The 14,324-nt window shown below is 41.5% G+C and overlaps 2 protein-coding genes across 4 annotated transcripts in view; one reads left to right on the top strand and one right to left on the bottom strand.

The window, feature by feature from the left end:
- LOC134483626 (carboxylesterase 1C-like) overlaps positions 1–14,324 on the top strand; it is a 117,562-nt gene that overhangs the window by 67,703 nt on the left and 35,535 nt on the right.
- Ces1dl1 (carboxylesterase 1D like 1) overlaps positions 1–14,324 on the bottom strand; it is a 32,081-nt gene that overhangs the window by 12,512 nt on the left and 5,245 nt on the right. For all 3 annotated transcript variants that reach the window (XM_087594044.1, XM_087594043.1, NM_001013889.1), the window contains 6 exon segments: positions 13,497–13,641; positions 10,367–10,500; positions 8,837–8,990; positions 7,298–7,402; positions 6,166–6,270; positions 2,780–2,818 (listed from right to left, as the gene is read on the bottom strand). In XM_087594044.1, coding sequence (XP_087450170.1) covers positions 2,780–2,818; positions 6,166–6,270; positions 7,298–7,402; positions 8,837–8,990; positions 10,367–10,500; positions 13,497–13,641 — 682 coding nt within the window.

Below are 14,324 nucleotides of genomic sequence, written 5' to 3'. Positions count from 1 at the left end.
CAACACTGAATTCAAGGCCCAAAGCATCACGAAAGCTCACTCCTTACATGTGTTTCTTCTGTCATGTGCCTCACAACCACCCATGTTGGGGGCATGGAAGCTCTTTATCATTATTCTTGAGAACCTCTTCAACAGAGAAATTACTTGAAACAGTAAATAGTTGTCAAGATACAGCACTGCGGGCTGGAGAGATGGCTCAGCGGTTAAGAACACTGACTGCTCTTCCAGAGGTCCTGAGTTCAATTCCCAGCAACCACATGGTGGCTCACAACCATCTGTAATGGGATCCAATGCCCTCTTCTGGTGTGTCTGAAGACAGCGACAGTGTACTCACATACATGAAATAAATAAATCCTTAAAAAAAAAGATACAGCATTGCATAGAGCATATAGAGGTTATTTCTGAACACAAGAAAGAAATCAGGAAGACACAGTATTTCCTTTTTGACTACTGACAGGAGCCTGGGCATGACATGATTTGGGCTTATTGCTACCCAGTACATACGGTGCAAAAGACTGTGTCATAAGTGTTGAATTGGGGTTGCAAGTGACATTTTCAAAAGTGACTTCACAAATACAGAATCGATAATTACTGAAGGCAGACTGAGTATTTTTATCCTGGGTGCTTTGGGAAGCAATGCTAGGTGTTAGATGTAGTGAGCTCTCTTCTCAAGGTGTCTAAACTGAGACTTCATTCACTGTTTGTAAAACAAAACAAAACAAAACAAACAAAAACCAATACAAGCATCAAGCCATAATCCAACAGACTGACAAAATAGAATATGTCCAGAGCATAATTGCTACTGCCTTAGAAAAGTTGGGCAGTGCAGAGGATCTCCTTGGAGGGCCACTCATCTGAAGAAAAAGTATACTGGGGCCATAAGGAGCCTGTTGTTTCACCATCTGAGAAGAATTTGAGGAAGAACTCTACCCAAATAAGGGGAAAGGCAGGCATTTCCACACAGGGGAAAGGGTACACGTTAAGCGAGCAGAGTCAATGTGCTAAGCTCACCCAAGACAGTCAGAAGGCCTGGGTTTTGAGGTCTGCCCTGCAGCAGGATTATAGAGAGAGCCTGAGGGCTGCACCCCCTTTCTATCCAATATATGAGCCATTTCTGGTATTCAGAGATGTGTTCAAGCACTAGTTCCATGTGTTTTTTTCCTTTACTCAACATCTGTAATTCAGAAAGTGAAGGTCCTTCCTTAGCTCTTTTGAATCTCCAAGCAAAATCAAGTCTTTGTCATCAGAAGGAAAATGACGTGTTCTATGTGTGTTGACACAGTCAGGTTTGGTAACCTCATGAAGAGCAGACATGAATGATGAACACAGAGGCATAATATAGTAAATCTCAGGAGCCACACAGCCAAGAAACACGTGGAGCAGCAAATGCCTGGAAGACTGATATTAGCAACCACGAGGCACATAGTAATTGCTAATCCTACACATGAATACCCAAAACTACTCTGTGAGGTCAAGTGCTAGACTTAGAGGCCAGTGGTGTCCTTCTTCCTCTTCATTATGTCACTGAGCAAGTCATCTCAGAAACTCCTTAAAAAAAATCCTGATTCCAATCACATCACACCACTCAACTGCAGTGTAAAATCTTCCTACCTGATCTTGTGAACCTGTCCTGCCCCTGGATTATACAGTGAATTTCTATACTGAAGTCCAAGTGGACTTCATAGCTAGATATGATGTCCTATGAGTCTAATCGCTGGAAATTGAAGAGGGGAAGACAGGAGAATCACAACTCAAATGACAGCCTAGACTTCATAGTAGGACCATGTCTCATCAAAATGAATGAAACCAAGTTAGCATAAATATCCACCATCACATTTTGAAGCTCACTGAACCTATCTCTTGCTGAGTCAAAATACAAATCTTTCAAATGCTACCTTATTTTCCTCACATCTTAAGCCTGACGCCCAAGCTTTACTCTCCCTCTCCCTTCCTGAAACACTGGCTTCCTGCAGCAGGCTTTTGCAGCTGTCTCCTCCTCTGCCTGTACTTTTACCCCCAACTTTCCCAACATCTGGCTTTCTTCCTAATCAAGCCATCTCCTGTTTTCTGGGCATGTCAAACTACTGGATCAACTCTGTTCCTATCTCCCAATTTATCTTCTGTCTGTCTGACTACCATCAGATACACCACATGTTTTGTTTGATCCGCTGTTGTGTTCTTTCAGCTCTTGGAATGGAAGCGTAGTACCATCTGTGTCACTGCTATACCCCAGCTGCTAAATCATCTCTTGCCAAATGTTGATGGTTGGCTAACTCTCACTTCATTCTCACAGGGTTTATAGGGGGAAAGCTAGATGCAACCATAGGGCTGCACAGCTAAAGTCACTAGGTGGAAACCACTGCTGAGAGGTTGAAGGGAGGAGTTGTTGCACACTGCCAGCATTTCATGGGTAGGAGAAGGTTGGCTTCTTTGGCTTCCACATGCTCCTTATATCATTCACCACCCCTGCGTCCTGTCAGAACTCTGTGCCTTAGTGAAGGCTGTTCAGATCCTCCCTCAGCATTTGTTCCATTACAGCATCCTTCCACAGGCCATTATGTGTGTAGAAAATGTAAATGAGAAGTGAGAGGTGAGCCCATAAGACACACCAGGAACTGGCCAGGAGCTCTCTGTTACTAGTTCAGGCAACCTCCCCTCTCAAGGGCACACGAGAAATGATTATTATACCACAGTGGGGATTTTGCATTCATAGTAAATGGGAGCTAAAACACTGTTAAGACTCAATGTTTGTAATACAAGTTGGGGCAGCAGGTCTTACCTCTTTTGGGTTTCCAAATAGGTCCAGTTTAAAAAGATTCTAAGAAGATAAAGACAGATAATGGGTTAAAAGTCTTTCATGTACAAACGGTGATCATTTGAACTGTGCCTCTGTACTAGGGTACCCATCCCCCAGCTCTTCCCTGCTTATGTCATGTGGCAATGATCCCAGGCTAGAAGAGGGTGAGGGGAAAGGCCATAGAATCCAGAGTCAGCATTGATGAGCTCTGGAGAGGATGTCCACTGCCTGTGTCTATGTTTCTCTACATTCTGTCCCCTTATGCTTTTTTCTGGTAACAATACCCCAATTTTCCTCAAGAGAAGAGTGGAATAATATGAAAGTGATATCAGGGACTGGGTAATGTCAAGGGGAGATGGGGGTGGATGTGGGATGGACCAGAAGAACAGGATGCTTCCCTCTTCCTCATTTCTCCATTCAAGAGTTTGGATATTTATATGTGACTTAGAGTGACCATGTCCCTGAATGTAGAGAACTAATCAAGAATGGATATATGATGGTGTCCATCCTAAACAAATGAAATATAAGATTAGAGTGCTACTTGTCTCTTACTTCCCTAAGAGACATGGTTATTTGGATAGAAGACAACAAAGAGTAGTGAGCTGACAGAGGCAGGAGGATTCTCAGTGATACGTTTATAACATCTGGATCTAGCCGTGTCTTGAATTGTCTATTCAGAATATCTTAGTTACCTGAAGGTTCTGTTATAACCTGTTCTTTTTCTTCTGTTCTAGAATCATTGAAATGAGTGCTTTCATATTGCGTCAGAAAATCCTGGTACCCACAAACTTGATGGCACGCATTCCAGCCCACCCCTTTCCTTGCTGTGTTTGCTAAGGCTTCTATGGTTACAATGCTGAGGCAGGCAAGCATAGGGAATAGCTTACTTGGGTTATGGATACACATCACTTTTAGCTATGCACTTGTCAACCCAGGACTCTTACCTTCAGGAACTTTATGCATACTCTCTTCATCTAACAATGAACCTGAGATTGATTGACAACCTAGAACTCCCACCCGCACTGAGCTGCAGGTACATATCAATCAAAATAAAGGGATACTTTCTACCCCTAACAGCCATAAAGTCTGCCCTTCAATTTTTGAGGTGGTTTCAATATACTTGGCCCATGGGAAGTGGCACTATTAGGAGATGTGGAGTTATTAGAGGAGGTAAGGTCTTGTTAGAGGAAGTGTGTCACTGTAGAGGCAGGGCTTTGAGGTCTCATATATATACTCAAGTCTGGCCTGTGTTACCCAGTCCCCTTCTGCTGCCTATGGATCAAGATGTAGAACTCTTGTCGCCTCAGCACTAAGTCTGCTTGCATGCTGCTGTGCTTCCCACCATGATGATGATGATGATGATGATCATGATGATGATGATGATGATGATCATGATCATGATCATGATGAACTGAAACTCTGAAAGTGTGAGCCAGCCCCAATTGAAACCATTTTTTAATGACAGTTGTCTTGTTTACAGTGTCTCTTCACAGCAATGGAACCCTAACTAAGGCAGAGGTATTTCAGAATATATCTAGGTATAGAATGTAGGAGTTGATCTGACCTGAACAAGTTTTTGTTGCAAACGCAATAAGATAAATTGTGCCCATTGAGGGAACACTTAGGAGAAACCTTCTTTGTGCTATCTTATGCTCAAGCATGCTTGGGCATGTATACAATAAAAATCAAACACATTATGGGATGGAACAGACACTGTTAGAAAAGACTTACATAATCCAAGTCTGTCAATCAAACTAGGTATGCACCCAATCTATGTCACCTTCTTTTGATCTTTATGAACTCCTTCTTTTGATCCTCATGATAGAAAGCTCTAAACATTTCTTGGAACCCTTACGTACTCTCACTCATTGCCACTCTTGGCATTGTATTTCATTATGATATATGTTATCATTTTACCTTTGAATAAAGTTTTCTTCATTGCTACTATGAAATCTGGGAGGACTTGCATTTCAATTTATTGAATAAAAGGCCAATGACTTGGACTCCCCCATATAGATCCCAACCACTAGTAATTACACTGCACTTTAACTATTGGCATCACCTAGATGGTAAGGTAACTGCGGAGATCCTCTTCACTGTGGGGCACGCCTCCATCAGTGAGGGGTACACTGTCTGTGTGTGTGTGTGAGCACGTGCACACACCTCTTGGCACAAAGGATAAACAAACAGAAGCACTTCTCCCAGATCTCAGACGATCTCACAGTGTGCCAGGATCTTAGGTCCCCTGCCTTTTCCACAGTCACCTACTAGTTCTGAATAATCTAGGTCTCTTGTATCACACAAAGACTCTTGAAATATTTGCTTTCTTCTGCTGTTAGGATACAGATGTCTAAATTCTGTGACTATCTTGGGCTCCTTTTATGAACCTAATGGCCAAAGCATCAAGTCTATATTGACTCAACTCATGGACAGACAGGGAGAATCCATTAGGGGTGGGGGACAGGAGTATCCTGAAGTATCCATTGTCCATATAGCTAGGCCAAGAGCTTGGTTGGTTGAGCTTAGTTATATCAATGCTCAGCCACATACACCCCCAATGTAGTACTTCTTAAGACCTTACATGCTCTTTGTATGTTTGTCCTGCTATGTTTCCTTGTGAGGGAAGAGTCCTATGACTGTCCAACAAATCTCAAATGTGATTTCTCTAAGAACTCGCCCTGCTAACTGTATTGAATGTGTTCTCTGTCTGTACTGTCACTCCTAAATCAGTAAGTACATGCCTGAATCTCTCTATTAGTAGTTCGCTGTAAGACAGAAAAAAATGTTAATTTTTTACTTCAACGTGCTTTTGGATGGATAGTGGACTGGCAGATGAATGGATGGCTGGGTAAAGTTGGCCAATACATGTAAGAAAGGTAAGGAGTGAGAAAGAAATGTAGATATGAATTGGCTGGATAGTTCATGAATTATGGACACATTGAAAGTAGGTAAAGAAAAAGTGATATGTTACTAACATTTGATGAAAGGATATGTGTGTGTATGTATGTATATATGTATACACATGATGAGCAGAAGAATGAACTAATATAGTAGTACTATAGTATAAGAATGAATTGGGAGAAAGATAGCTCTCTTATAAGTTAGTTTCAGTATTAAATAATATTGTGATGATTTTCTGAAAAACATGCTGAATACCCTCAACCCCCAAATCCAGAATGGTGTTTATTTGCAGGTCAGTAAGATACATTTTGAAACAAAAAATATTTAAAAAGTAAGCTTTATAAATAGAGAGGGATATCATGCAGTTTTCATTATGTTATTATTGGAATACTTTCATCAAAACAGATGAAGATTGGACCTAATTACATAGAGTGACTATTGCTAGCATGTAGAATGGATATACTTACCAATTTTAATGAAGTCTCCAGGAGTTCATCCTCTGTCTTCTGGCGCAGGCAATGAACCATAACAGCTGATGTGGTGGTTTTACACCCAGAAAGAGTAGCAATCAGCTGCCAGAAATCACAGGCAACAGCAGAGTTTAAAAACAATGACTTCAGCCTCCATTGGTGTACATAGTGGATTCTATCCCATACTCAATTTTTTCTCTCCCTCTTTCTATATTTCTCCATATTTCTATCTGTCTGTCTGTCTCACTGCCTGTCTATCATCTACCCATCCATCATCTATCTATCTATCTATCTATCTATCTATCTATCTATCTATCTATCTATCTATCTCTTTATCTCTTTATCATCACTTATCCATCATCTATTATCTGCCTATTTATTTAGAAGATCATGCAGTTTTGGACAGTCTTGAATGTTTTTCTGTAGACCAGGCTAGTCTAAAATGTATAGCATTCCTCCTGCCACCATTTCTCAAATGCTGGTATTATAGGCAAATGTCACTATTCTTGGGCCTTACAAACAAGTTGTAAAGACAAGAGAAGTTTGAAGAATGTATTCTCCACAAGTAAGTCTGGGTGATGATCCTACAGAACGTTGTCTCTGCTACTAACTGGGATAGTGAGATGAGTTGAATGAATAACCAATATATCTATTACTGTTTATTATTCCCATTAATACAAGTATCTCTAAAGCACTAACTATACATGCTTTTCTTGGGTCTCAGTACTTCTAAGGAGGCCTTTTGTTATGGAGGTTTGTCTGGTGTTAAGTATCACTTTCTTCATTTCCTAAATAGTTGGCTGTAGGTAAGTCATAGAGAAAACTTTTACCTCAGTTTCTGCACACATAGATAAGGGTGATGACTGTCCCTACTTTTAGGGTGAGCTGATGTATGAGATGTGGCTAACCATACTAAAACGCATGCCGGATTGCAGGACATCTGCATACTATGATTCATACAAATGTGGAACCTGCATAGTGGGACTTAAACAGAGCCATAGCAGTCCTTCTCCTTCAACCATTCTCCCTTCAAGCATCCCCTGAGCCTTTAAATTGAACTCCATGGAAAGAATAACCTGAGAACCCCAGAAGAGCAAAGGGCACATGTTCTGTTCATAGTGGTACTTACATTAGCAATGGGCTTGCTATCTGTTGTAATCAGAGCAGTATTGAGGGACACACCACTCTCAGAAATGGCCCTGTGGAAGAGGTTCTTGGCCAGAGGAGATAACACCTAGCAAGGGAAAGAAGAGGAGGAAGAGTATACGCTTACCAGAGTGGCCAGTGGTTCACTTGCTCTTTAAGGCTTCCCCCAGGTGCTCTTCTGCCCTGACCATTCATTTGGGGACTGTGGTGCTCCTTGTGTCTCCTGATATGCTTCCCAGGCTTCTCTTTGATCTTACATTCCCCCAAAGAGAATAACAGTGGGATGGAAACAGTGACCAGAGTAAGAGATAGAATGGGACTCAGGTGGCAGGAGCTCACAGGGAAAACAGGGAAAACTCTTAACTCTGAACTTCAGACTCTGTCCCATAATTCCCATTCTTCAGAATATAGCCAATGAATAAGAACTATGGGGGTCTGTAAAAATGTCAAAGAATGCTTGTTCTTTGTTAATAGTAAAACTTGGAAACAACCCATGATTCTAATATTATAAAATTTGGTGATAAAGATTTATTCCTACCATGGAATATTATGCAATTATAAAAGAGAACACCAAAGAGGTGTTTTATATTTAGGAAAATATTTATGTTCTATTATTGCATTATTACATTTTATTTTGGATAAAAGAATTGAAGATCAAATGTAGTTGCATACTAAGGAAAAATAAAAGAGATTATGCATGGATGGAAGAAGACAGACAGAAAGACATATAGATGATATGGGCAGTTAAATAAAATTGTTGGGAAAGATTAGAGAAATAAACATAAAAATCTTATAGTAATAATCTCTGGGTAGCAGGGAGATGGACAACTTTATTCTTGGGATTAACTTGTATTCTTTTCTCTACTTCAACATTTATGCCTTTGAATATAAAACCAATACAGGTTTGAAATATGTATTAATATTGGCTATTTTCTACTCAACTGCAAGGCAGTATCATATGGCTCATAGAACCTTCTGTATATTCTCCCCCATTCCACCTCCTTTCCCTCTATCCCCACACCTACTGCCCTAGGATATCCAGGTTATTTAAAGTTGGCTGCCTTCCCTCTTAGGCGTGCATAAGCTGTCATACCTCCTCAGGGGAAGCTCCATTCTGTTTTTGGACTTTAACTTTCCTCAATGAATAGTTCCGACTTGAAGGAAACCTGCTGTAACTCATGCTGAAATTCATACTTGTATTTGTACTTTTTACCTAGGGCTATAGTTCATAAAAACTGTGTGTGTGTGTGTGTGTGTGTGTGTGTGTGTGTGTGTGTGAGAGAGAGAGAGAGAGAGAGAGAGAGAGAGAGAGAGAGAGAGAGAGAGAGAGACTAGAAAAATAAGCTTGAGCTTCACGGGAGCACAGGGGCATTTAGTCTTTAGCTGTCTACCTTCTGATGGTACGTTGTAAATATAATCTTCTAAGCAAAGATGTTCATGGCTGGGATTGGATGGTGGATGGTTTTTAAGGTGGTTCAGACACATAAACTTGGGGGTTCTACCTGGAGCTAGGAACACTTACAAGAACAGAAACACTGAAACCTCCTGCAGATTCTCCAAAGATGGTCACAGAGCCTGGGTTGCCCCCAAAGTTGGCAATATTGTCCTGGACCCAGTGCAGTGCAGCCAGCTGGTCCAAATGACCCCAGTTGCCCTGGCTGTGTTCATCCCCTGTGCTGCAAGAGAACATCAAGACTTAGATATCATGTCAAAGCTAGCAAGGATCTCAATTCCTCAAATGGGATGGGGACCCCCAAACACCCCAGCATCAGGTTGTGCATTGCATCCCTGACAAGGAAGTCTATTTGATTCTCATTTATGAAGCAGTGCGCTATGTGGGGGCTCTATGCTCAACTTCCAGCAGCTTTGTACCAAGGAATTAATATTGCATCCAGCACTGCTCAGAGCTAGAGCACGGTGAGAAGAAACCACAAATCTCTGACTACTGCAGACCAGGAACCAGCAGATGAATAGAGAATGATTCCAGACAGTAGAAAAAGAAAACCATGCACATCCTGTGACAGATGTGGGCCTGTGAGGGTGGCATTTTAGGTAGTTTTCATTTGAAAGGACTTCCTGGAGGCAGTGAGTGGGTTTGGTGGGGACCTGAATAAAATGAAGACACAGGTCTCCTGGGTATCCAAAGAATGGAATTTCACCCAGGGGAAGCTGCAGGTGCAAAGGTCCTGGGTACAAGAATAGCAGCATAAATGTAGCTCTTCTAAGTATAGGTCTCAACGACTTAGAGACATTGTTCAGAGACATGACAGGTCTCATAGAACACGTTGAATGAAACACATCTTGTGCTAAAACAGTAAGTGTGTAATAACAAACTGCTCTAATAATTTTCCCTACCCCAGACTCAGGGCTTAGCAGAGAGTCAGAGTGGATACTTTGGCATAGATATGTGCTATTTCCCAGTAGTTCATTTCTAGGATTCTGGCTTCTATTGTGGCGTACTATTCATCTGTGAAACAACATGTAATGGGTGAGGTTGAGGGCAAGGTGATTATTTTTCTGAGTGCACAGCTCTCAGGAGGGATCTGTACAGCTTTCACAGAACCTAGTTCATCAGAAGGTACTTTGTTATAAAAAATAACAAGCTCTGGTCTGGGGAGATGGCTCAGTGTATAATAGTACTTATTGTTCTTACCAAATACCTAGCACCTAATGGCATCCCACAGTCCACCATAGCTCCAACTCTAGGACATCTGAAGCCCTCTTCTAGCCTATGCAGGCATCAGTTAGACAGTGCACAGACATATATGTAGGCAAAACACTCACATGCATAAAATAAAAATAAATAAATCTTTAAAAATTAAAGTAGCAAGATCTCCCCTGCTTCTAGCTTCCACTCTCATCATGTGGCCTTTTCACATGCATTTGTTCTTCTATGTTTTTCCATGCCTTCAATAGTAATCCACTTAATGGAACCAGCCTATCTTCCAGGTTCAGTTTCCCATATCTTGCATTATATAAAACTGCTTTGTGATTAACTAGCTTCAGATCGATGTAATGGCTAAGATGGAGAGAGGACAGTCCAATATCTTACCTGAAGAATCCCCAGATGCCAAGGCGATACTGAATGGTCACCACCACCACATTTTCATGGGCAGAGAGGGCCTGTCCATCATAGGTGGATGATCCACCCACTACCAGTCCACCTCCATGGATCCACACCATCACCTGGACAAGAACATACCAATCCTGCAGCCCAAACGATCAGTGTACTGAGACAGCTTTTGGTGCTACTGGGGAGTTGGGTCATATACATAGCAGACTTGGGAACACAGCAAAGGTTATTTGATTTGGTCACCAGCCTCTAAGTTATGGTCTCTGTGGCCACCATTCAAATCACACAAATGCACAGCAAGGCTATACCATGTATCTCTCTCTTTCAAACTCCCTCAGCTTCTGCTAGAAAATATAATGTAACATGGTACCCCACTGTATTTCTCATTTCTCACATCCTCCCAAGATGCTCAAACAGAGAACATTATCATGGGAACAGCTCAAAGGTCAAAGATATTGATTTCCTGCTCCTGGTCTTATCACCTGTGCCTGAATGAACATAAAAGGGTCAGCTCTTATATTTCTTCTTCATTTTATCCCAGGTAATTCCTCACTGGTAAACTAGATTTTCCAATATGTAAGTGATCATCTGATGAGACACACACTACCCTGATGGGGCACCTTCCAAATGTGCCTCCTTTCTTGCACACTCATACGCACCATGCTGCTAATCCTGTCTCATACTTGGCTTTCTCCAGAAAGTCTTAAGTCTTCTGCTAGCATTATCTTTAAAACTTTTACATACCAGTTACTCTGATAGACTTGAGCTTGCGAGGAGATATAATTTTGTTCTTCATTTTTTTAATTTAAAGAGTACATCAATAAAGGAAGAAATGAGAGTGTGCAAAATAATATCCAGATACTGTTGCTAAGGAAAAGCATAATGAATACATAGACCCAGAATTGCACAAAGAAATAAAAATAATCTACCCAGATGGTAGAGAAAGTATTTTACTATGTGACAGATAAGAAATGCAGCACTTAGCCAAGGTTTCCCAGAAAAGAAGAGGTAGAAACAAAGCTTCCTGTAGGGACAATCTCTTGTGTGCTGTGTAAAAGCATTAGCTTTTGATAAAAAAAATCTGGTGGCCATTAAACTGAGGCAGGATTAGAAGGCTGAACATCTGCCAGAGACAGAGGAACTCTGGGAAACAGGCCTGAGAGGATTTTGCTTGGAGGAAGTCAGATGTATGAAACTGAGGAGAGGTAGCTAGTCACACGGCAGACATAGAATAGTATAAATGGGTTGATTGAGTTACAAGTTAGTTAGGAAACAAGCCTAGCTTAAGGCCTAGGTGCTTATTCATAAATAAATAAACCTCCATGTAATTATTCAGGCAGTGGGGTGGGCATAAAAAAACAATGGTTATAGCTTCAACCTGGTCCCTGACTCTAGCCCCCCAATGCTGAGCTGTCCAAAGTCTGCTCACGGTTGCTGTGCAGTGAACCCACTGTTAGACCAGGAGTTAGAGCATCTTATGGGTCTAACTAGTGTCAGCAGTTGTGTGCACTCAGGCAGAACTGTGATGCAGCCTCCAGGTGTTGAGCTTCGTAGAACAATTCCCATGTAAGAGGTTAAGAAATGGCTCTGCTCTCCCATCTTCTCAAAAGCAGGACTCAAAGGTCAAAACCCCTTTGGGAGTAGCTCATTAGATATCCTGCATATTAGATATCTACATTATAATTCATAACAGTACAAAATTATTATTATGAAATAACAATGAAATAATTTTATGGTTGTAGGGATGTCACCACAACATGAGAAACTGTATTAAAGCATTAGAAAGGCCGAGAACCACTGTCCTAGGAGGTCTCTCATAAAACTATCAAGCCCATCTCCTCCCTCAGGGATTCCTGTCACCTCTAGGAGAGATTAAGTCAAGGTCATCTAAAAGTAATTGCTGAACCCAAGAATCATAGGTAAAGGCATATCGAAGAGGTTATGATGTAACTGTGCAGACCCAATGGTGAGGTCCTTGAAAGCCAGGCTTAAATTTCTCCCTTCTCCAAGCCCAAGTCTGACTGTGTGTTTAGGGATACTAAATGCACTGTAGAAGGTGGTGTGTGTGTGTGTGTGTGTGTGTGTGTGTGTGTGTGTGTGTGTGTGTGTGTATGTTTATGCATTTGTGTAAGTATGTGTGTATGTATATGTGTGTATGTATGTATATGTATATGTGTTTGTATATGTATGTACATATGCATGTGTATATGTTTATGTGTGTGTTTGTATGCGTATGAATGTATGTATGTATATGTGTATGTGCCTGTGTGTATGTACGTGTGTGTGTGTGTGTGTGTGTGTGACTAAGGTTTATCCTCATCTCTGGTTGAGTGCCAAGCCCAGGTAGTACTAAGTTTCAGCACACAAATCTGCAATTATCCCAAATTCATAAGATCCACATAAGCTCCACGTAAAAGAGTTTCTGGGTAATTTGTTGGGTGTTGGCCTTTTACAACCCAGGGATCAACTCCTTTTTTAAAAGACCCTCCCTAACCTTGTCATCTGTACCTGTCAGGCTGCTCATCTCTGGCACTGTGTCAAAGTGATTCACTTGGTCACTGGGAAATTATCTACAGTAAAAATCTCAGGATGCTACCTACAGGCAGAGAAAGTGCTGACTAGAGAACCTCAGGGTTCTCACTCCTTAGTCCTTCATGGGGCAGTGAATACCTTCACTTAACAGTGAAACTCTTCACGTTTGTCACACATGACCTAAGAATAAAGGCATCAATTACTCTCCCTCCCAGACACTGTCTAAAAGCACAGGTATGTCGGTCAGAGGACCTGAGTCTTCTGAGCACCCTTCCATGTGTTCTCCCATCTCTACTGCAGCCTCAGTTTCTCTAATTGCACAGAGAGATTTACTTTCTTTGGGGATCAGAATCTAACCTAATAACAACAATGACCCATACTTTTCCTTATATTTGTATGAGAAAACTTAGGAATTTCCTGTGATCTCCACTCAGAACTGATGTCACTGGAAAAAATCTGAGGTCCCACTGTTCTTGAATCAACTCTGGCCTCTGAGCTGTTGCTACCCCTTTCTGGTTGCCCATGAAGAGTTGGAGGCTGGGACTCAGATTTCTGGTCCAGTGGTCCCCATACATACTGGTAACCGGCTGTTCTTTGTCAAGTCAGCGGGAGTATAAACATTCAGGTAGAGGCAGTCTTCAGAAAACTGTAAAGGAATGTTTTCCTTCCTGTTGGTGAAAAGCTCTGAGAGAACCTGCCCTCCAACAGCATCTTGAGAGCACCTGGAAGTGGAGAGAGAATATCTGAGGTTGCACTAAATCGAAACTTGCACATATTAATGAGGACACGACCTTGTACTTGGAGTTTTGAGCACATAGCTAAAGTTTTCCTCACTGGATTAGAGTCATGGTTATAAATTAATAGAGTTTTGAGTTTCCTGGTGGAGCTACTAAGACTCTAGAGTCTCATAAGCATTCAGAGGGAGGACTAGGTAACTTTCCCTTGCTGGGCCTTTGGAATACTGCATTCCATATAGTGAGGAATTCACATGCTGATCTCATATTTCCTAGGATAGAGTATTCCCTGCCCTGTTTGAACAGAGCTCTGCACCCCGCTAGGCTTGTTCAATGGAGTATGACAATGCTTTTGTAGGTAAACATGCTCCCATCTTTGGGAATCTTCTATCATCCAGGAAAATTACCCATTATAGTCTAGAGGTGTTATCTTTAGCAGACACATAAGAAGACATCATTCTGGCATTGCCTCCACCACTGACATGCTGAGTAATTTTGGCTGAATTTCAAGCTCTGGCTTTAGCCTGTTAGGGACAGGTGAGGTGAGTAATATGTCTCTAAGAGTCTCACCATCTGGCCTGCTAAGTTTCTTTCATCTTGCTAGTCCATCAACAATCACCGTGGGTTGTCCTGATTAAGTGCCCATTGTAGAGTGGAATTGGTAGCAATAA

Source organism: Rattus norvegicus, chromosome 19 (assembly GCF_021556685.1).
Source record: "Rattus norvegicus strain SHRSP/BbbUtx chromosome 19, alternate assembly SHRSP_T2T, whole genome shotgun sequence".
NCBI lineage: Eukaryota > Metazoa > Chordata > Mammalia > Rodentia > Muridae > Rattus > Rattus norvegicus.
This window is presented reverse-complemented; position numbering and strand designations above follow the sequence as displayed.